The following is a 23,974-nucleotide window of genomic DNA, read 5'->3' on the forward strand; positions in this document are numbered from 1 at the left end:
TCACTGTAGGAGATTTCTTCCCTCCTCGTTACAGAATCTTGCCTCCTCATTACGAACAGCATGGACCTCCAATTTGAAAGGTATTTATGGGAACACAACTGTGACAACCTCTCCCCTTACAGTCTTATAAAGCAATTCCAAGTAATGTGCATAAAACTGCATTACTAAAAACAAATAAATCTGATTTAAAAAAAAGTTTTAGTATTTTGAAAAAGGATTTGGGAACACATCTGTCTGAATGTTATTGGAATGGCAGCTCTCATGACTCCTTATTATTAGCTAGGTTTGATGTAATTTGCAGCCCAACAACATCTAAAAGGCTATACGTTACCCAAGGCTGCTTCTTAAAGAATCTAGACCACTTTTTAAAAGCACCATTGTTTCTCCACTGCATGAGACTCAGGTACCCTTTAAAGAAGGGTGAGGGTAGAGAGTAATCCTTCAGCATTTAAAATAGCCTTTCTTTCTCCTGAAACACTTTTTTGTTAGATTTTTTTTAGAAATTTGAGGAGCACATACGATCTCCACATCTGAGCATGGGGACATGCATGTTTCTTTCTTATTTAAGAGTGTGTGTTCATAGGTTTTCCCCAGGAGCAATACAGCAAGATCTCTTCTCTCACCCCAGAGCCGTCAGCTACCTTACTCTTATGGCGTTCCAGCAGAACTGGAATATGCCACTGCAATTGCTACTAATACAAATGCTCTTTATAAATTTTTATAAATCTTGTTTCTGAAATTATTTTTTTAAAAAAACATTACTATATTTTAAATATCTTGATACAAATGGGTAATTCTATTTCATGAGTAGATAAGTATAAATTTCCCATATTGGAGTACTCTGATGAAGATTTAGGGAGATTTACATTGAGAGTGGCAGCACTGGATTAAGACAGAGATGTCAGTCAGCTGCAAATCACATACGGAGCCAGGCCTTTGGTGTATAAGTTTTCAGTCTGTTGAAGGTGCACTTGACTTCTGCATTAAACCCTGTTCCCATGGTGCTGGCACTTTATATGGATAAAAATCAGACCAACCACCTTTTAGCACTATCACAGAAGTAATTTGTACCCTACCATACACCTTCTTTTGAGTTCATGCACAATTAGTTTAGACATCAGTGTATGATCACATGCTTAAAGGCCATATGAAAAACAGAAGGACACTGTTACTTATGACAACCTCATTTAATAATCACACATAATTAATCATCAATTGTTGAATTACCCTTTCTAGTAATACAGTACTTTTTCCTACAAGGTCAATGGTGATCTTTAAAACACCACTTCTCTTCTCTAAGATATTGAAATGTTTGGCCTATTTCTCTCTAAATATTAATCCTTCTACCATGAAAATTTAATCTCATGTTAGTACAATATTAATATGGTATATTCTATAGCCCTCTAAGTATAATATCATAAGATGTCAGCAGACTGCTAGAGTGGATATTACAGACCACGGCTCTGCTGTGGTTTTTGTAATGGAGCTAAGAGTTTGTCCAGATGTCATGAGGATAAGCATCCCTGTGAATTCCATACCTTCTACTCATATTGTGAAGCACATTTATTTCTATTCTCAGCAGCAACAGCTGGCATGAAAATTTACAATATGATGGCTTTGTTTCATTCATTTCCTTGCTAGCTACTTTGATTCAGAAGGAAATTAACTCTGTAAGAACATAGATTGTGCTTTACAATATGGCTGCTGATGGGAAATTTGCCACTGGAATATTATTTATCTGCTGAAAATCATATATGTGTCATTTTTCATTAGGCAATGCTATGTTCTCCAATCTCCCAAAGAACAACATGGTCACCCCCACTCCCTACCAACATCATTATTATTCAGTTACACAAAAGTCTCATTCTCAAGAAAATGAAAAGCTAACCAAAACAAATATTACAAGAGGAGTAAGAGCTTTGCTCATTGATACATGAGAAAGAGTCTAGTCCTACTCCCTACTCTGGTAACCCTGCCATTGAATTCATGTAGCACCTATCTTCTTCATAGCCTACATTCTGTCTACTAATTCTCAGCTTTCCCAACCCATTGACATAAATATGGTACAACTGTTGGCAGTGTAGGAAGGCATCCTAAAAGTCTAGAACATCAGTCATGCAGGTCCCAAATTGCATGGATGCATCTGTCTATCATGCCATATGTGCAAAGGCTTACTTTGTTTATAGCAAATTCTGTGCTTTACTCTCACACATAAACATCAGGGACATGTACAGCATTAGCTGTGAGGAAACTGTGTGTGATGTGCTCCATAGGTATGCAGGATCAATCCAATTGGCTTCCATAAAAGCATGCATTCTCCTTCCCTCACAGCACTGAGAAACAGTACACAGAAGAGGCAGGGTTGAAAGATGACAAGAACATTTCATGGTGGTAATCTCTACAGGCAAGGAGATGGATTAGCTCCTTCCTCAGTGTTTTGTTTTGTGTAGCTCATTACTTTCCCCTTATAAGGAAACAGCTGTCTTGCGGGGGTGGGCAGGAAGTGCTATGAAGGGAATGCTTCAGCTGTCACCAGAAGACCATCTACCCTGGAACACCCCCCCCAGTAGACTACTGGAGACACTATTGGCAAGGTGTTCTGAGGGTGTAGAAGACAAGTGGGCCCCCAGATGGGAGTCCAGAGGTGAATGAGCCACATCTGAAGGGTGAGGCCAGAGCTGAGGTAGGATTGTGGGAGCTGGGTTCAAATGAGGATGAGGAGAGAGGCTTGCTGCCCAGTCAGAGGACTGGAAAGAGGCCTCTGAGGAGCCTTCTCTTCTATTCTGTAGGGTTAGCAAAAACTGGAGCCATAGATGGATGAAAGGGTCAGCTTTGCCCCAGGTAGAGGATGTGGCGCAGGAGTACCAGTTGTTGTCTGACCTGGTATCCATAATGGGCACCCATCTGAATCCAGTCCCATCAGACAAACAGCTACCCAGAAGTGGCCCTGGCAGAGAAAGAGGCACAAGTACCAGCTGCAGCAGATCCTTCAGAAGCAGGACAGTTGGCCAAGGCTTGGGGACCTTTATTGGCTAGGCATCACTGGCCCTCCCTAAAAGGTGGTAGCTGGCTGGGATCAATGTTGCAAACTTGACCTCAGCCCCAGACTAGAGACTCTGGTCGACCAGTGAGAAGAACTGGGGACAGTGAGGGACAGGGGGCTAGTAAAGGTAGCTAAGCCGCACAGTGTGCTATTGGGGCAGGAAGTACAAGGCACCCAACTTAACAGTGTACCTTGTTTTCCTACCCTAATAAAGATGGGTTTCAGCAGAAACAAGAATCTGGAGTCCATGGAGTCCATGGTCAAGGAGACATTGCCCAGTGAGCCCCAACCTGGGCTTCAGACATTACAGTGTGATGTCATTGGTGTCCCAGGTCAATGGAAGAGATCCACCAAGGTGTTAAATGTGCACCTCTCCCCACATACCAGTCATATGGAGAGGCATTTTGGCAAAATAAGATAAGACGGGAGAACAATCATTATTTCAGGTTTTTTTTAAACTTTACGTCCTTCATAAAATGCAAATATAATTTCAAGAATATGGTTTAGTGATGTTAAAGAAGTCAGTTAAAGAAAAGTGAGTTTACCTTCATTTCGGGCTCTGGGCTTGTTGCAACCTATGCCAATTGTTTTGCTTCCAATCTGTACGTAAAATTGAACTAATCTGTTGACAAAAATGTTGAAAAATTACTTCAAGAGAGGAAAATCCATTGATAAAGTTTGTCAAACACCTGTCCCCTAGTACAGGGGCTCCTTTAGCTATTATATTTTATATAAGCTATTGTTCAGCTACTCATACTTAGAACTGGTCAATTTTTTTAGTACTGTAAATACAAAATGTGAAAATCTGTGACGGTCCTTTAAATCAGGCCTTTATATACCTTCTGTCATTTTGCCATGAGCTGTATAAACTGGTCAGTCCTTATTCCCTACCTTGCTTTCCCATTATCCATGTTGTTCTATTGAAAAAGATGATCAGGTACCAATAATACACATATTGCATAATTCCCTTTTTGGGGGAAAAATATTGGTTCCACATTCTTCTGTGAATATTGCACAACCATGTAAACTTGCCAATGTTTCATGTGAATTTAAAATACTTCATTTGTTTATGTTAATTTTTAACTCTCTCATTGCTTTGTAATCACACTCTTTTGACTACACATTGAAGTTAATATACAATCAGGGATAAATTGTAAATTATGATGCCTAATGGATGCCAGAAGGGGAGAAATCCTTCTTAGGAAGTTGCATCAAATTCTGTAGTTTTTGTGAAATGGAATCCCCTCTATAGATTAATATCATTTGAAAGAATCACTTGTCAATTTTTTTAAAAAATTAAGCTACAATGATGTTTCGTATGTCTGAATATTAGATTATTTAAATGATGGCTGCTCATGACTTTGTTTTTTATGTTATATGTTATGTGTGTCAAGTAGAAGCTGAGTTATGGCAACCCTAATAAGTAAGATATTTAAGGAGTGATTAACACATTCCCAGTGAACTTCCATGGCTGAGCGAAGATTTGAACCTATGTCCACAGAGTCCTAGTCCATTGCTCTACTCACTATACTACACTGTGTATTCTCTCACTTTTATACAGCTCCACTTCAAAAAAAGAAAAAAGGACTTCAGAACTTTGGGAACAACAAGTGCATTATTTTTGATGAGGACCAGCCTGTCTATGATGATATGGGCGTTCTAAAAGAGAAGAAAGTCCTCATTCATCAGCTGCAGAATATGCAATATAGGTAGGAGCTCTGCCAGCTGTAGCTAACAAGACATATATCCTAGGTTTAAGGTGGTGAGGGGGAGAAGCAGCTCTGTTACCTTGGTTCTGCAGCTCCCAGGAAAGCCCACCAAACAATTGATCTGATAGCAAACAGTATCATATGGGAACAACTTCAAGAACAGAGAGAAAAATACATGTGGACCATCTGCTGGCAGCTAGCTATAAAGGGCCCCCAGGTTCAGGGAGGCCCACACTAACCATTCAGCAAAACTACTGTAGCTGCCCTGGTGTGAGTGAAACCAGGAGGGCCAAATGTGTTGATGGCTAGGGGAATTTTCTCTTCTTCTTAGTTTAACCTGGCTTAGCAATGCCTCCAGGGAGCTCCCAAAAGTCCATAAGGTCATTTTGACTATTATACCAATCCTGCTGGATGCCACTGTGAGAGCGGGGGCGAGAGTAAAGAACCTCTCTTGTCAAAGTGCTGTCCCTTCCACAGACAATGAAAAGGGAGATTCAGACCTCGCCCACTCCAGCTCCTCGGAAAAGAGAGCAGTGGGGCACTGAGACCCGAGACTTGGAGCAAGAGTTGCGCAGGTTAAGGATAGAGGAACCAGCCCCCGTGGAATTGGCGGGAACGGAGATAAGAAAGAGGGTGGAGATAGAGACGGGGACAGTGGAGATAAAGGGGGGGGGGACAGTTAGTTACCACCAGGTTGGGCATGGGTCTGGCTGCAGGACCCATGGACTGGAGTCTGGGAGCAGCTGCAAGTGCCTAAAGAAGAGGTAGACTATCGCCGGAGGCGGGAGATTCCCCCAGACCCTCATATTGGGGAGAAGGTGAGGCTCAAGAGTGGCGAAGGAGATTGAGGGAGGAAAAGGAGAAGGTTGAAAGAGAAAGGAGGGAGCGATTGGCATGGAGGGTGGATGAGGAGGAGATACTACCGGAAGGACCCTGGGCGACCTTTTCCCCAACCAGCGATGACGGGTGGACAAACTTCGCAGAGGACGAAGCCATTCCCTTACTGGAAGGACAGACCAGACATATTCTAAAAGACAAAGCGGTGACTGACTGGTCCAGTCCATGGAACACTTCTAAGACTAACCCATTCTTAAATGAAGCATGGAAACCCCTGTCAGACCCGTTGGTGACAGGTGACAAGTTATGGGACAATTTCATTGACACTGCATTCTTGTTAAATACTCCAATAAACTTTCCCTCTACAGTATTTCAAAGTTAAGAAAGCCTCCTGATTCCTTTGAAGAAAAAGATAGAACTCAAAGACAAACCCTCACAGCCACCACATCCATGGTAAAAAAGTAAAAAAGAACAAAAAAGTTCCAAAACAATTTCAACCGTGGCAAAGAAAGTTTAAAAAAAAGTTTTGGAGCACATAACCAATTAAGAGCTTGAGGTAGGGGCAATATGGAGCAAACACACAAGAAAATGAGAGAGCTAGCTAAACTGTTCTAGCACTTGCACTCTATCATAGCTTCAGCATACAGTCAACCCTCGACTGACAAACGGCCTTAGTTATGAACATTTCGACTTACAAACAGCTCTCATAGGAAAATATTGACTCAACTTACAAACTTAGATTCGAGTTACGAACTGAAAAAATGTGTGGGGGGGAAAGGTGCTTGTCTTGGCTTGTCTTGTTTGAAAAGGTGCTTTTCAAGGTGTTCTGTTGAAAAGGTGTCTGTTCCCTCCTTCCCTCCCTCTTTTCTTTCCTTTTTTTAAAAAAATAAGTCATCTTCAGTTAAAGGGAAAAAAAGAAAAAAATTCTGCCATTAGTGGTAGGTACGGATTAACCGGCTTTGCATTAGTTCCTATGGGAACTAATGATTCGAGTCACAAACCACCCCTCGACCTAAGAACCAAAAACAGCCAGAACGGATTAATTGGTTTTAAATGCATTCCTATAGGAAATGTTGACTAAACTTTCAAACTTTTCAACTTACAAACTTCCTTCCGGAATGGATTAAGTTTGTAATCTCAGAGCATTCACAAGTATATTCCTTGCAGCAAGAAAGCGAATGAGCATAACATCTCTTAAGAAATAACTAAGCTAACTAACATAACTTCTGACCCTATTTTTATACTTATAGCTTCTGGGCTCTTTCAGAAGATCTTCCAATCAGTCATTGAGTTACCATGAACATTCACAAAGGTAAGCACAGTTTCAGCCCCCTCTTTTTACCCAGCCATCTTCCCAACTAGCTCAGTACCAATGAATGAGCAAGTCTGGCCTTGAAGGCCATTCTCACACCAATAAACTGCAGGTCTTCTTCCCTTCTTATTACTGGTGCACATTGCACCACTTCTCTCAATCAGCTTGTTCCAGGACCTCAGCGCAAAACCTGAATTTTTAAAAAGAGCACCAGAGTCCACAAACCCTCAATTTCCCGATTTCTTGACAGTAGCATACAGGGTGTCAATACTATGAGTAAAATACTGTGCCATGCAAGAAAGGTGCTGAAGGGGCCAAGGACATGTCTCAAGAGACTTTCAGAGCTAGAGATATATCAGTAATATCACACAGGACAATCTGTGGACTGAGCAAGGGGGGCACCACATCCTAAAATGGGAGGGGGCTGCTGGTCTGCTCTGGCATCATGAGCAGCCTATGATACCCCTGAAATGGAGAAATCATGATTTCCATATCTTGGTTGGCCTCTACAACAGTGGAAGTCCCATAGACTCCACTTAGGATGAAAAAGAAGACTGTGTTCTTGTACATCTACCAGTCAAAATATTAATTTTTGTAGCTAAAGCTTGTCATGAGAAAGCATTAAGAAGTATAGTTTGCTGTTTGAAGCTCCTCTCCTCCCCCAAAAATATCTAGGTCAGAAGGGTTTTTCCATGGGAAATGGCTACAAAAAGATGATGCTACAGGGATGACAGCAAGGCAGTCAACAGCTGTTCAAGTACTGTTTGGCTTCCATCAGCACTTCATTGTGAAAAAGATTTTTCAATGAGACTATTTTGTTCCTATTGCATTTTTCCATGGCCGTTGCAAAATCACAATTGATTGCAGCATCAGAAACAGAGTGTACCAGCTTTTGTTTCCTTGTTTCCAGCCTTTCTGTGCACCATCAGGAGAGCCCTTAGGTCCTTTCTTTGCACTGCAATCCTATGCGTTTGGTTTGCAATTCTATAAAAAGGAGAGAGCTCCACTGAACTCTGTGCATTTCTGTTTGCATTTCTGAACAGATATGTCTTGGACTGTAGTTTGGAAGAAATTTATAACCCCTCTCTGATTCCAGATTGTACAGTGCTAGTGTAATACAAAAGCTCTGTTATTTAAGCCTAATGGTCCAAATTTCTGTAACCTTATGGGCAAAGCACTTCATCCAAATTCTCATCCACACAAGAAGTATCTGCATCTTTTTCATTCCCCGGCCCAGATAATGGAACAGCAGTGTCATACCACACAAAAGTTTTGAGAAGCTGAATGTACAATTGACCTGATGCTTGTGGTATCCAGAGGGAATGTTCTTGCTTCTCTTTTGCCAGGCCCATTGAAGTAAAGAGATTTTCCATCACTGAGTATTCCACAGCCATTTCCAACTTGACCTCCAGTTATCTTGTACCAGAGAGGGCTCAGCTTTCTCTCAAATCTGTCAAACATCTCACTGTGATTAGGTACATTAGACACACAGGTTCCATGCAAGGCTTGAGGAGAGAAAGGAAAAACACATGGAAGATGCTTTATTGAAACAGTGCTTGATACCAAAGATTTGTAAATTGTAGGTGTTACATAATTCACAAAGATTACTTTACATCCTCCCTTTTTTGCAAACACCTCACTCTCGTACAGTACCAATATAAATTTTAATCTGGCCAGCCCTTATTCCCAAACAGAACAGTTAAAAACAGATATCTTAACGTGAACCACAAGCAAAAAAGTATATCACTGTTTTAAAACTGTTTAATCTTTAAAAGAGCAACCCTGTTCTCCTCAGGATGTTAATCCAGAGGCTCCAGGAATTAGCAGAGGTCTTCCTCCACAGTTGGAGATACCTCAGGAGGGGGAATGTCATCTCACATTCCTAATTTTTTCAAAAAAATCTTGTAAGAAATATGCATATATGGTATTTTAAAGCAATCCAATGGGACCAGTGTGCCCTTTTTTCAACTTAACAATACTCTCCATATTTTACTTCCACTTTTCCTCAGCATAGATCTTTTCTACACCCATCAACTGCTGTTTTGTTTCATTCTATGGTGTACACTGTAGCACTGAGAAAGATGCTAAACTACTTGAAAAAGTTACTTTTTGGATTAAAACATCCAGAATCTCCCAGTCAACATAGGAATTCTTGAAATTTTCTAAGTTTTTATTAATAATAAATACAAGTATATCAATCTCTTATGCACACTTATTTTGGTCTCAGACCCATTCAATTTAGTAGAGCATATATCTAAGTAACTTAATAGGACATCTACCTCAGTAAGCAGCTCAAAGGGCCATATCGTACTCTCAAGGCAAATACAGAGACAGAGAATTCAGCATTTTTATGTACAGTGCCTGTCATGACATTCATATTGAAGATAATAATTTGCTTTAAAATATGTGTTCATAAACACCAATAAAAACCATTGGACCGAATGTAAAGTGAGAGCACTGAAGAAAGTGTAGTCTACAGGGGATGACCAACAACCTTATTAATATTCATCCAAAAACATTCTTTCACTGATAATAATTGTAATTATAAATGGTAAACACTTTTAGATTTGCAAGTCTTGGAATCCTCCTGGTAACAGCACAGTTGTCCACTTAAGGAAGTAACTTTGGCTTTCCATGCTCTGCAAGATACTGCCGCGTCAACTCCTGTGCAGCAATACCTACAGAATCTGTGGCTCTTTAAATACTAATATTTATAAAGATGGTAGAATTTTTTTTCTCCTTGGCAAAATTACTTTCTTTTGAGTACATCTCTCTCTTATTCCTTCCTATGGTTTCACTACTTTACAAGCACGCCTGCAAGAGAAACCTCCATTTGTTCTCTATATAAACAAGCTAGACACTATCTTTCCTAGATTGCAACATTGGCTGGGGAATTAGGAGAGGATTAGTTTAACATGCTATCAGTCAAACTGTCAAAGAACTCACTTGGCTGAACAAACTGAAGGGCACATTTCTGGCAAAATAATTGGCCGAAGCAGTGACTGAATATTTTGCCTCCTGTCTCTGCTTCTATAAGGGCCAGAGACTGACTTTTTCAAAAAATGGTCTGGAGCTGATCTCAATGAACTCCCTTCCACTGCTTGTAGTAGAAGGAGCCCACACCCCCTTTTAAGAAAAGAACCCTCGCAGAAGGTAGCAAATGCCTCCATCTCCACTTCCACCCTGCCAATGAGAGATCAACAAGGCTCTGAATTGATAGGAAGCTGCAAAACCAGAATGATTCCTACTTTCCATAAATGGGTTTATTCTCCAAGTTGGGTTTTCACTCTTCTTGTGGACTCAGAAAAGTAAAACAACTAATTTTGCAACCTTCTGTTTGATGGAAAATAATTAAAGAAGGAACAGTATAAGCAACTAGCAGAGCATATGTATGCAAACAATGGTGCTGGCCACTTGGAGAAACTACATGTGTAGGGCTCTCTTCCGAAAATGGTGACAGTATTGAACACCTTGAGAGCCAGTGTAGTTGAGTGGATTGGTAGTGGACCAAATTTCACACTAATGCTCAGAAGATTGGGATGCAAATCCCTTGCCAGACATGGAAACTCACTGGTTGTGACAAGGGTAAACGCCTTCTTGAACAGCTCACATACCTTGAAAACCACATTTGGACTGTCATGTCAGAAGCCATTTGATTGCACATTACAGCAGCTACTGGTGGACTTGTACATCAGGAGGAGCAGGAGGTTGCATTTATGATCACTTCCTCTGCCAAACAGCTAGTCAATGCAATTGTTGGTTGCTTGTGCATCATCCTGGTTGCTGTTAATCTGAACAATTTGTTTGGGGCCACAGTGCATTGCCAGAGAGTTACTGAATGTAATGCCTGCTTTCCCTGCCCCTCTTCATGTATGCATGGTTTGATTAAGAGATGAAATAAAACATATTGCTATTCAAAGCTATTCTTTATAAACCTCAATATCTTACCTGTATAGCCTAAGTCACAAAAGCAAACTCCAGAGATACAATCTCCATGACCATTGCAGTAGTTAGGGCATGGTTCTGAGATGTACACCCCATCCAAGCCAAAAGGGGGCACACTCTTTTGTGAGCTGCTCTCTTGGATCCAGCGGAATCTGGTCTTACTAAACGGACAGAGAAATATTATGTCAGAAAATTGTTGCTGGTTGATTTTTTTTTTAAATTACATTTTATTATTTTTATAACATACATAACTACAACAAACAACAACAGGAATACCTACAAAGCAATAACATGTAAAACTAAAAAGACATACACAAGTGACAAAACTAACATATAAGCGGGGAGGTGTTTCTCATACCAGCTTATCTATTATGTAAATTCTGACTACAGAGATAATATATCCATGTGCATCTGCACATGTTATATTCCACATTGCTATTACATATATATAATTATCTAACATCTTAAATTTATAATAATTTTTTGAATTCTCTCATCTACATTTCCATCTATCTGTCTCTTATCATTTACCTTTCTCATGCATCACATTCTCATGTTCTCTTTAAATTTTCTTATCCAGCATAAAATCCACCCAGGCCTATTCATTCCTTAATAATCTCCATTTTTATATACAGTAAACTATGTATCTAATATTTTCAGCATAGTCATTCTTATAGTTCTTGTATGCTTGTATGCATATATATGCCTTAAAACCAACATCCAACATTATTATTCATCATCATTTCTAAGATCTATAAACCACATACACTTATCTAATCTTAAATTTCATATTTGGCCAAATTTGCTTATAGTATATTGATCATCTTGCTTTATCTATTAATTATATCTATCTTAAAACATTTTTCTATTATTTATTCAGCAAGTACCTTCCCCCTTTCTAGTTTCTATTTGTCAGCTCCAGTGTCATCCAGCCGGAATTGGCCTCATAATCACATATATTTAATATTTCCCTATACATGCCACCACCAAACAAAATATTTCCCAGTTTTAAAATGCCATCTGTAAAAAGTTTTTAAAGCAATTTCTATGCGGTTGATTGATTTGATCCCAATATAGTTAGTGTTTAGATTTTGGAGCGAGATAGCATGTGACCTCTGATTGTAAATAGTTGCCCTGAGCTTTGCCCATCTCTCCCTTACATTTTTTCTTTTCAACACAGTCTTAAGATAAATTCTCCCTTTCCTGCCCCCTCCCCGTTTGTCTTTTTTGGTCATCCCTTGAGAAAAATGAGTCTTTTTCTTCTTTCTCTCTGACTCTGAGTTGTCTTCGCATCGTGCCAGTTGCTGTTTCTCCACAATTAAAGACTGTTCATTAATTATCTGGAATTCCCCCTTGCTTTCGATTTTTTCGTCCATAGCCGAAAAGATTCCTTTCAGGTCCAGTCTGCACTCCTCAATTTGTTTTCCCAAATGTCCAATTATATAGTTTTGAAATTCTTGTAGAAGTTCCTTGATATCATGCATTGCCAGTTGCGACGATAGCTCACCCCCACCTTCCATGGTCGTACCAGTCAACAGATTAATTACTCAGAATCTCCACATGATTTATTGGCAAGTCCGATCTTAAGGTCTTGTAAGGGGGGACTTCATAAACATTGTAGCCAGAAACAGAGTCATTGCAAAGTTATTTAAAGTTCTTAAGTCCTGACTTTGCAGATTTATGGAAGGCCAGTTCTCTAGGAGGGAGGGTTGAGAGGAAAGGGGATAAGTTGGTTTCGTTTTCGTGCTGTGGCGTAGTAAAAAAAAAAACCTCCAGTATTAAGGCATTAACGATGTTATGCCGCTCTGAGGTCTCCTTTTCAAACGGCTTTCACATAGCAGATTTGATCTTTCCTTGCTGTAGCTTGTCAGCAGATTAGATTAATTTCTGTTCTGTAGTCAAGTAGAATTTTCCTCCCCTTTGCCGAGCAGCTAACTCACCAATCATGGCGACTTCACGAGACGAACTGCGTGCAGGAAGGGAACCTCTTCCAAAAATCAGACTGCCATCTGAAATTCGGCGGTTCCGAAGCTCCCACTTGCTGACAAGTCCACGCTCCTGTGGAACTTGCCCCCTCCTTCTCCGGGGGGGGTCGTCTGTCTCGGAGTAGACCCAGGAGAATCCAGAGCACTAGGATTCCCCTGTTCTCGCTGCTCGTGGCTCCTCCTCCCGTCTTCGTTGCTGGTTGATTTAAGAATCTTCTGTCTTTATATGCATTCTCAAATGAGACACCAAATTGACAAAGAGTAAAACACTCCCACATGGAGATGAACTTTGTAGTACCAAGAACAAATACTATTTGGATACAACAACTAGGTACAGCATAAGCAGTGAAAATGAACATGAAGGGGAATGACTCTACCCACAGAAAAAGAGGTGTGCAGATTTATGTTTCTGGACTACAACTCTCAGAACCTCTGAAGGATCACGGCTGTGGTGTTTGCCCTCGTGGCCCCTGATTGTCTCACTAAACACAGAGCTCACAAAGGCAAACCAAAACACCTCTTGACAAGTTGCCAACAGTTGATCTCTTTATCAACTTACTTTACTTAGAAAAGATGAAGGTCCATTCAGAACTGACTTTTTTAATAGAACAGGTTAATTGATTACAGTTGGTTTCTGGAACAATTCGTAAGCACATTCTTCAAGTTTCATCAAGCTTCAATATTAACCTTCTATAGTAATTATCACGGTTTACACTCAGACTAATCTCTCCCCAAACTATCCTTCTCTCTCTCTGATTCCTAACGCAGACTGAACTCAACTCAACTGACTCCTCCTCTCTCAGTCCCCACCTTTTAACATCTCGTTCGGCCCCACCTCTTAACCACATTAGCATATAACTCATGAATAATACATAACTTATTATATAACTTGGCATTCACCCTAAGTTATGCAAGGGTGAACACCACAGAATACCACGAGGGCGAACACCACAGAAAAAGAGGTGTGCAGATTTATGTTTCTGGACATAAATCTCAGAACTTCTGAAGGATCATTGCTATTTGCATAAATTTGCAAACCTCTGCCTACAAGCATACAGCAAGACTAAAAATAGATATTTCAGCCAATTAAACTTTGACATTTATTTGGTGTGGTTAAAATTATCTTCTTGATGGTTAGGATGAGGTTCTGCCTGCCACAGGATACTCTTGGTCTGTCTCCAGACCTACGGGTCTTCTTGTAGATATAAGATTTCCATAGCAGTGACAGCCTACAAACAATCCAGAGACTAATAGTACAAATCAGTCCTAAATATATTGATTTCATGTGCACTGGTCTTGTGAAAGTGTAAATCCATGTACAAGGATGCTGCAGGCCCAAAGATAGGGCAGGCAGATGAAATTCTCCTTTCTATTTTACATAATGCCTCTTCGCAGAAGAGATAATCTGCACTAGACATTTGCTTCCTAAAATCAGAGGAGCCTGAGAACAGTCAATGGCATTAAGGCACTATAATCCCTGAAGCTAAATGGGCCTGACCAACACCTGGATGGAAAGGCTAACTGAAAAATACATGCATATTTCTCTAAGCAGTTTTGGAAGAGAGACATAAGCATAATAAAGAAATAAATGTGTAAGGCATTTGTACTGTACAGTATTTAGAAATACAGTAAATTCCACTGTCATTAATAGAATCAAGTCCCAAGTAAATCTATTAAAGATATATACATACATAAGTTACTGTGTTAACACACTGGGAGACAGAAAACAGTATCCCATCTGTATTGGCAATCAAATATAATTATGTTGATCAACATCCTTTTGGAGTTGGGGATTATTATGCTGCCTATTCCAAATATATAGTAGAGAACATAACACTATCCAGGCTGCCAGTATTGGTTTGGCACTGTTTATATTGGGCAAAGGAAACTCGTTAGTGTCAGATTTGTGTGACTTGGCACTTGCATTTGTTGGTTAATTAAGGGAAAAACACTTAAACTACAGTACACACTGATTATTTGATTCATGCTTGCCATGAAGACACCAGCTTCCCCTGTTACACAGTATGCCATGCACTGTAAATGTTTGTTAAGGGATTGGCAGTAAGAGCCAGTCTGATCATTCGTACACAAGGTAACAAAACATCTCAGCCACATTACATAAAAAAGATGAATGTGGTAAAGAAAAACTGATTTGCACAAGGAAGCATGATTTGTGTTTGTGTCATGGAATGGAATCTAGTATTCCATCCTGGCTTTTCTATCTGGAAATGCAGAATACATTGGCTCTTATTCTCCCACCTCATATTCAGGAATAGTTACTGTGAATACTTTGGAAGAAGAGCTCAGTTTTTGAGAAGTTTATTCCTGCCTGTCAAAATGTTATTTCCTTTTTAAAGTTGCCTCTAGAGTGATAATAAGAGCTTACACTACATGGATACCTGGAATGGGCATAATGGCTTGGATGTGATAACTAAAATAAAGTAAAACCTTCAGAGATTCTGTTCTACTTGCAATTTAAAATCCATCGCAACCCACACACAACTACACCACCCAGTTATATTAACAGCCTAGTATCTCATTTTCTAAAATAGAATACATACTCTGCATACTCTCCTTTCACCTGGCTGTAACATGGAGATTGTCTTTCTTTCTAAATTATCCAAAGTTTATTGTTCTCTCTAAACTGAGGAAATGCTGGTTAGCTTAAACCACTTCATTTGCTTCAATAGAGCATGATCACAAACCCTTGGTTTGATCCTGGCTTCAACAAAGCTTTAAACATTAAACTCAACCATATTTCCCTTGGATACAATCTAATCACTTTTACAAAGGAAACGATGCTTCCAATCTCCTCTGCAAAAGGGCAGGGGATGCACAACCCAGAGGTTTGCTTGCATTTGTTGTACCACCAAATTGAAAGGACCAATGGCAGAGCCAGCAAACTTCTGTAAGTTCCTCTTTTTTTTCTCTCTTTGCAGCATATAAACACAAGAGCTTCATCACAAGTGCAATAATGCCAGGCTAGTGCTCCATTATCTAAAATGTGTTGCTTAGTTGCAACTAGAGTATTCCTATTGAATCAGTGGAAATTTGGTGAGTCAACCTTTCCATTAGTTCCATTGATTCAATGTGCCTATTCCAGTTGCAACTTACTCTGCTAAGCAATAGGACTGCAGCCGCTGTGTGCCAGTTTTAGTGCTAAGTGAATGCAACCAGCTGTGGTGTTATGTTGGTACATGGTCACATGCATCCAATATGGCTGTGAGAAGGAGAACGTTTTTTGCATGTCTGGACTCCTTTTTGTGGGTGCCTCACTTGCATATGCAAATAACAGCAGTAGTAGTATACTTTATGACGGTCAAAGACCAGAAAAACCAAATCAATATAAAATAGATACATATAATTATTGTTTGGTAAAGTCGGGCAGGGTAATAAAATTCCATTAAAACATGATAAAACAACCCCTTCTTTCCAATTAATAACATAAAGCAAATAACAGCTATTATTTACTGTGTGGTAGTTCAGAAAGAAGCTAAATTTTCTTTTAAAAAAACAGTATTACTAGATTATCTGCTCTAGAGAAAGGATCCAAACATAATGGAAATTTATTACTGTTAGCCCTTTGGCTTTTGCATGCACATTAGCCTTGGCTATTTTGCACTACAGCCTACACACTTTGCACAGAAGACTCCCCAGAACACTCAGCCGCCATTGCCTACGACACAGGCGTGGCATATTATACAGCAGCTCAAGTACCCTTCTGTTTCTTCTTTGCCCATGAGCAACTGTTTATGGAACTAATCTTACTGAAATGGCTTGTTTTATTTCTAGGACTTATCAGGCTCTTGCCAGCCTTTCTGACCCAACTGGTAATCCCAGAGACAAAGAGACCATTATGGAAGAGAGCATCATTTGTCACAGTATGCTTTTTAAACTTTACTGTTTTAAGATACATATGTAAAAGTTAATTTTTAAAGCACATCTACATGCCTTGTTTTGTTGTAATTTTATAAAGTAATAGGGCTTATAAGACTTCTTCAACAATAGTAAAGAAGATGGCAACCTGAAAAGGAAGGAAGTTTCCAAATGTTTGTGATCTATGTTAAATACAACCTGCACATACAAATCAGTATGCCGTTAGAGTACCTCGTTGCCAGGGATCTCGGGATGACAATGGTAATTCTTGTCCAGTCTTCAAAGTCTCCTGTGTAATACATGGTTGGTTCCGTCAGTTCTCGGGAGCGGCCTTCACATCCTTTGACTCCAGGAGATGCTGGGTAACAGCCTTCTTTCACTAATGACCAGAACAGGCCAGCATCATGGGAATACTGGAGGAGCACTGGAGCAGAACTGCTGAACTGGTCTGTGCAACCTATATTCAACTGCAAGAGAAATGAAATTGCATCTTTAAAAATTGATGAAAAAGCACATCATCAGTCAGAAATCTGTCTGCATTTATCTATTTATTTCATTTGTTTGCTTGTTCATGTATTTATTAACTACTCATGCTTAGGGATTAACTTACCAGTTTCCTGTGTGCATCAGTTCCACACTTTCATTCATAAATGTATTCTGCCCCATTTTCCATATGCTCTCCAAGGTAAAAATAAATCACTACATGTCTTTATATTTAAATCTTTCTTTATTTGCATCAGAGCATGACACAATTTAAAATTATGGATCTATATGAAATACAGGTCAAATTATAATGAATTAAAATATTAAGATAATTAAACTATTTGTACAAAAGAAGATTTAGCACATTTACAGTGCAATACTTCTGGAAGTGAAGGATTTGCCAGATGCACACCATTGCCAAGGGGGTGCCTCATTGTATTTGCAGTGCTTTTCCACTTTTTGGGGAAGCTCCTTCTATTTAAATTGTAACATACTTTTCCCCCCATAATTTTTTTATTCATGTATTTATTCTAAATTATTTTCAGCCACCTTTAAGGGAGTGTACACGGTTTTTCCTAAAATACAGTTTATTTTAAACAAAATTGTATGCATTTCTATTTGTTTATTTATTTAAAACTAAGAACAGTATCACAAAATATTGAAGTGTGAAGAGTAACTGGATTCTACTATGCACGTTAGTCCATGAGATGCATTTAAGATTTTGGACCAATCTAAAAAGAGCTTGTTGGATAGCTCAGTGATTTAGATATCTGACTCTGGCTGAGGGAAGAGCCAGCCTGTGTGACCTTGGGTAAGCTGAACAAGCCCAGGATGTCCCCAGAAGAAGGAATGGTAAATCATTTCTTCGTACTCTTTAACTAGAAAACCCTGAAAAGAATCACCACAAGTCAGAATTGATTTGAGGGCATGTACCGTATTTTTCCTTGTATAAGACAATACTTTTAACTAAATTCTTTTGACTGAAAATTGAGGGTCGCCTTATACACGAAAGTAAGCTGAGAAGAGAACAAAAACAAGTGAAGGGGGGAAGGGATCAACACAATCCTGCCAAGCTTTGATCGGTGCTTTCCCCCTCCACTTGCTAAGCCCTGCGGGGCATAGCAAAAGGAGGGGGAAAGCAGGGATCAAAGGTTGGCAGGATTGCTGTTTTCCCCACCACTTCCTAAGCCTCACAGAGTTTAGCAAGTGGAGGGGGAAACCAGGGATCAAAGTGAACCTGCAGCCCTTTGATCCCTGCTTTCCCCCTCTACTTGCTAAGCTCCATGGGGCTTAGGAAGTGACAGGGAAAGCAAGGATCAAAGCGATCCTGCAGCCCTTTGATCCTTGCTTTCCCCCTCCACTTGCTAAGCTTCGTGGGGCATCTGTCTGCTATCTCTCCCTGCGATACCAATCCAACACCAAATCTCTCATCCAAGGACTGATATGAGGCATTACCAGTGGTATTGGGTGAAGAACTCTGTGTCAAAGAATTGGCAGCATGATAAAAAGTCAGAACCAAGACATGGATGCCATCAAAAGATCTAAAACAAGCTAGACAAAGCTATTCTCCCTTACATGGGGCACTTGGGCTTAACAGTCAAAGAGCAGGCAGTAGGTAAGAAAGAGAACTTGGGCCTGTATATCCTGCCTTCTTGCAGTGCCATTGTCCCCAATTTGTTTTCACATGAGATTATTTTACCACTCTCCATACCTCTTGCTAACTTCCTTTTTTTTTATACAATGGTGAGAATTGTATTTGAAAAATAGTCTGTAAATATGTATCTTTAATAATTCTGTTTGTAAATTATTCAATGCCTGTACCCACAAATTATGTAAAGACCATGTATTTGTGGTGAGCTCATTAAAATTCTACTCCAGTCAATCCTTAGAATTCGCACTGGGATTTCATTATAAACTCAATAAAATTTTGATTAGGATTCAGGAACAGCAGCCCAATTCAAACTGAAAAACTTTAGTTCAAGGGTTATTTCTTACATTAAAGGAATTATGTGTTTACTATTCCCTCATGACTGCTATCACTTATTCACCAGTATCATTTGGATCTTGAAGATCAAGTAAGGGGGGTCAAGATGTTTATTTCCTACAGTGTTGACTGTTCCCTAGTCTTCTTTCATTTTTCTCTATCTTAAAATACTCCACCGTATCTCATTGGGCAATTGTACTGGCTATTTACCCTACAGTTTGTATTGTATTTGACATGGAAAAATCTAATTAAAAAAACAGCATCTACACAATCTATAGCGCAGGAAACTCTGTGTTTTAAATTGGGGAATCATTTCTTTTTGTTTAGCTGGCAGGGGGTTGTTTGACAAATTTGGTTGACATCATTTTCTCCACTTTTTGGCATGTTTTATCGGTTCATGCAAAGGGGGTGCCATTGCACCATTACCTGTTGTCTCCTTTTCCTCCAAACAATGTTTCATTTTTAAATAATTATGCTGGGCAAAGACCACATTGTGCCAGATAACTGCTAAATCAATTTGGGGGGTGGGGGGGAGGAAAGGAAGGTGTGACCCCTGCGGAAATTGCTGATTAGCAAAGATGGCTTTCCCCCTCCTAAATAGCTTCTGCCTCTTCCTTTGTGGACTGTGTGGATAGATGCAGATATTTCACCTGTGGAAACAAGCTGGGACCCAGTTTCAAAAACTTTGAATCAAATAGGCTTTTCCCCACTATGAAGTCACACCTTCTTACTAGGATTTGACCATCTCTTTGTTCCAAACATTCCTGGATATCAATCTGAGCTGATAAAAGAGGTTAAGCAAAGGGCTTCACTATAACTGTATATAAAAAAAGGTGACTTCCTCTTTTTTTGGTCTCCTTTTGTGTTTGCAAGACTGGATGTCTTGCAAATACAACATTAATAATCCTGTTTTTTCCTGGAATAAAGTTAGAGAACCTTGTTCCTTTTTAAAATTCAAATGATAACAAAGAATACCTTGAATTGAAGAACATATCCTGGCTTCAGTGTTAAATCCCGTGTCACTGCAAATCGATCTCCATCTGATTTCCCAAATATCATTGCTGATGGGGTGGCAGAACAGAAAGTTTCATTTTTGGGCATCCCTTCGTTAGCTAACATCAGCCACACACTGAGCTGGTTCATAGGATAATCAAATGCTGGTTTTTCATAAAAGTTCTGTAGGGAAAAAAACAGGCAGACAAAAAACCCTTCATAAATAATGTCTCAGCATGAGTCATATAATTGGAATTTTATGGCTGATCCTCAGATTAGTTTGGTTCAAGTGCAATATTATACCATATGGCATGGAATCATGTGATTTAAAATACACAACAATAAAAGAGATATTAGCATTTGAAATATGAATTTATTGCATTTCAAGAAAGTGGCAAAGCTGAAATACTAAAGGAAATGAATGAAGACCAAGAAATCATAAACTACACACAATGCAGAGACCTAGAACACTTAGGTCATGTAATGAGAAATGAACAGTATGCCTTGTTTCAGGCAGTCATTCATGGTAAAATATTTTTTTTAAGTATAGAGAGGAAAGAAAAACTTGGAGACTGGTTTTCATGCAACACAACATCATTGTTTAGAGCTGTCACATCCAAAATCAAAATAGCCATGACAATATCCAACAAGAAGAATGTGTTTGGATTTAAACAGATTATGTAGCAATCCTAATCACCTTCATGTGGACATTTTACTGAACATAATGAGTTTTTGGACTGGTTCACAAATATAGCTCCATATCAATTTATGTGCATTTATCAAGCATATGATGTCCGACAGCTAATGTATGGGCTGACTCAGCTGGAAAGTACTGCAGTAAGGTTGAACGGAATATTCTGTGATGCCTTTTTCTGAGATGTGTCATTCTCCCAACTGGTGTATAAAGGTACGGAGGACAAGTACATTCACATTATAAATCACAGCAAGACAAAAGAAGGGTTTCCTACACGTTTCAGATAACAAAGAGCAAACCCAACAGCAGATATTGCTTGCCACCACACAGATGATGAAATGCACTTGTCTTTTTCAGCTCCATTACCATCACAAGCAACTTCTAATAAAAATGCATTGCAATGACTAGATCAGCCAGGACACAGAAAGTTCATGGTCTATCTCAGGTAGTCATCTTCCAAACAAAATCTGCAGAGGTAATGTTTTTTAAATTCCAAAACTGAAAAGGTGCAGTTGCAGGTTTCTACAGCTCTCAGCTGTATCTGAGATATTAAAGGAACATTTTGTGCAAATATGAACATGATAAAGGACAAAAATGGAAGCGACCTAACAGAAGCAGAAGACATCAAGAAGAGGTGGCGAGAATACACAGAGGAATTATACCAGAACGATTTGGATATCCCGGACAACCCAGATAGTGTGGTTGCTGACCTTGAGCCAGACATCCTGGAGAGTGAAGTCAAGTGGGCCTTAGAAAGCTTGTCTAACAACAAGGCCAGAGGAGGTGATGGCATTCCAGTCGAACTATTTAAAATCTTAAAAGATGACACTGTTAAGGTGCTACATTCAATATGGCAGCAACTTTGGAAACCTCAGCAGTGGCCAGAGGACTGGAAAAGATCAGTCTACATCCCAATACCAAAGAAGGGCAGTGCCAAAGAATTCTCCAACTACTGTACAATTGCACTCATTTCCCACGCTAGCAAGGTTATGCTCAAAATCCTCCAAGGTAGGCTTCAGCAGTATGTGGACCGAGAACTCCCAGAAGTACAAGCTGGATTTTGAAGGGGCAGAGGAATCAGGGACCAAATTGCTAATATGTGCTGGATTATGGAGAAACCCAGAGAGTTCCAGAAAAACATCTGCTTCTGATTCATTGACTACGCAAAAGCCTTTGACTGTGTTTGGCAAATTCTTAAACAAATGGGAGTGCCTGATCACCTTATCTATCTCCTGCGAAACCTATATGTGGCACAGAAAGCAAAAGTTAGAACTGGATATGGAACAACTGATTGGTTCAAAATTGGGAAAGGAGTACAACAAGGCTGTATATTGTCCCCCTGTTTATTTAACTTATATGCAGAATATATCATGCAAAAGGCCAAACAGTCAAAGCTATGGTTTTTCCTGTAGTGATGTATGGAAGTGAGAGCTGGACCATAAAGAAAGCTGATGGCTGAAGAACTGATGCTTTTTAATTGTGGTGCTGGAGAAGGCTCTTGAAAGTCCCCTGGACTGCAAGGAGAACAAACCGATCCATTCTAAAGGAAATCAACCTTGAGTGCTCACTGGAAGGACAGATCCTGAAGCTGAGGCTCCAATACTTTGTCCATCTCATGAGAAGAGAAGACTCCCTGGAAAAGACCCTGATGTTGGGAAAGTGTGAAGGAAAGAGGAGAAGGGGATGACAGAGGATGAGATGGTTGGACAGTGTAATCAAAGCTACCAACATGAATTTGACCCAATCCCAGGAGGCAGTGGAAGACAGGAGGGCTTGGTGTGCTCTGGTCCATGGGGTCACGAAGAGTTGGACACGACTAAATGACTAAACAACAACAACAACAGCTCTCAGCTAAAAGGTGCCACACAACCAGATATACTATCTTTTTTCTTTCTTACAGGGTTTTCTGTAGTTAAACAAGAGATGGAAGAAAGGAAAAACATCTAATTGAAAATATTATCATCTTGACCTCCTGTCAACGTCCACGAAATAGATGTTGAGATTGCATAGTAAATCCTTCTCTGGAAGGATCAACAGAAAACCAGTACATGGCTAGCTAAAGTAGACATTCAGAAATGGATATGCAGTACTGTTAATTGTTCACAATAAGTTTCTGTATAATTTTTCAGTTCTGTCTCTAGCGAACTTATTTTCTAAATTTCAGAAGTCAAAGAAAGCTTTCGTTGCTGATTGCTTTTTGCAGCCAAGCCATTGTTCATATTCTCCAAATTTTTTCTCTTGTTTTGCCAAATGTTGCATATTTTTCCCCTGAGCAGTAGATGGAAATTAAATTGAACAGAGGCAGATACAAGAAGGGGCTGAGATGCTTGCCTGAGCCAGTTGGAACTATACTGTAAATTCTACCCATGGCTCCCTTTACTGAAATAATATAAGGAGATTCATATGAGGCATATATGACCTGGGCTAAAGTGGGACTAACATTAGTTGCATTCATGTGTTACCTGAGGCAAGGTGGGATTAACGGCAGGGATGATCTGTTTTAGCTTTTCAGACAGAATGATGATGTCATCAATGGCCCATTGGTCATATCCTTCTCCTGAAAAGACTGGCTGCCACCAGCGGAATCGGGTGCATGGAGTCTTTGCTGCAGCAGGAAGCTCAAGGTAGACAAATCTAGAATTAAGCATTTTGAAAATGTTAGAAAGGACGCAGTACATATTATGACCACAAAAACACACATTACACACACACACACACACACCGCTCAATACCAAGACACGCTGCATTAGTACATAGTTGACAAGTTTCTTCAACAACAAACAATGGTTGCTTACTACTAAGAAAATGTTACGGCTTTTCTTGAAGTGCCATACCTTGGACGAACAGATGGGTGATGAGAAGGATCAGACTGCTGCTATTTAGAATACAGTGGTGCTTCGCTTGACGATGTTAATTCGTTCCAGCGAAATCGCTGTACAGCGAAAATGTCATCAAGCGAAATAAAAAAGCCAATTGAAATGCATTGAAAATCGTTCAATGCGTTCCAATGGGCTGAATACCTGCTCATCCAGAGAAGATCCTCCATATGGCGGCCATTTTCGGGTGCCTGTTAAGCGAAAAATGCCTCCTAAAAACAGCGGGGAGCCATTTTG

At 39.7% G+C, this 23,974-nt stretch overlaps 1 protein-coding gene across 2 annotated transcripts in view; it reads right to left on the reverse strand.

Moving 5' to 3' along the window:
• Positions 1-23,974, reverse strand: part of RELN (reelin) — a 383,519-nt gene that overhangs the window by 78,199 nt on the left and 281,346 nt on the right. For both annotated transcript variants that reach the window (XM_078394334.1, XM_078394333.1), the window contains 6 exons: positions 23,324-23,495; positions 20,150-20,350; positions 16,939-17,174; positions 10,850-11,007; positions 8,199-8,406; positions 3,589-3,665 (listed from right to left, as the gene is read on the reverse strand). In XM_078394334.1, coding sequence (XP_078250460.1) covers positions 3,589-3,665; positions 8,199-8,406; positions 10,850-11,007; positions 16,939-17,174; positions 20,150-20,350; positions 23,324-23,495 — 1,052 coding nt within the window. The remainder of the gene's footprint in view (positions 1-3,588; positions 3,666-8,198; positions 8,407-10,849; positions 11,008-16,938; positions 17,175-20,149; positions 20,351-23,323; positions 23,496-23,974) is intronic.

The sequence above is a fragment of the Pogona vitticeps genome, chromosome 5, assembly GCF_051106095.1.
Source record: "Pogona vitticeps strain Pit_001003342236 chromosome 5, PviZW2.1, whole genome shotgun sequence".
Classification (NCBI taxonomy): Eukaryota; Metazoa; Chordata; class Lepidosauria; order Squamata; family Agamidae; genus Pogona; species Pogona vitticeps.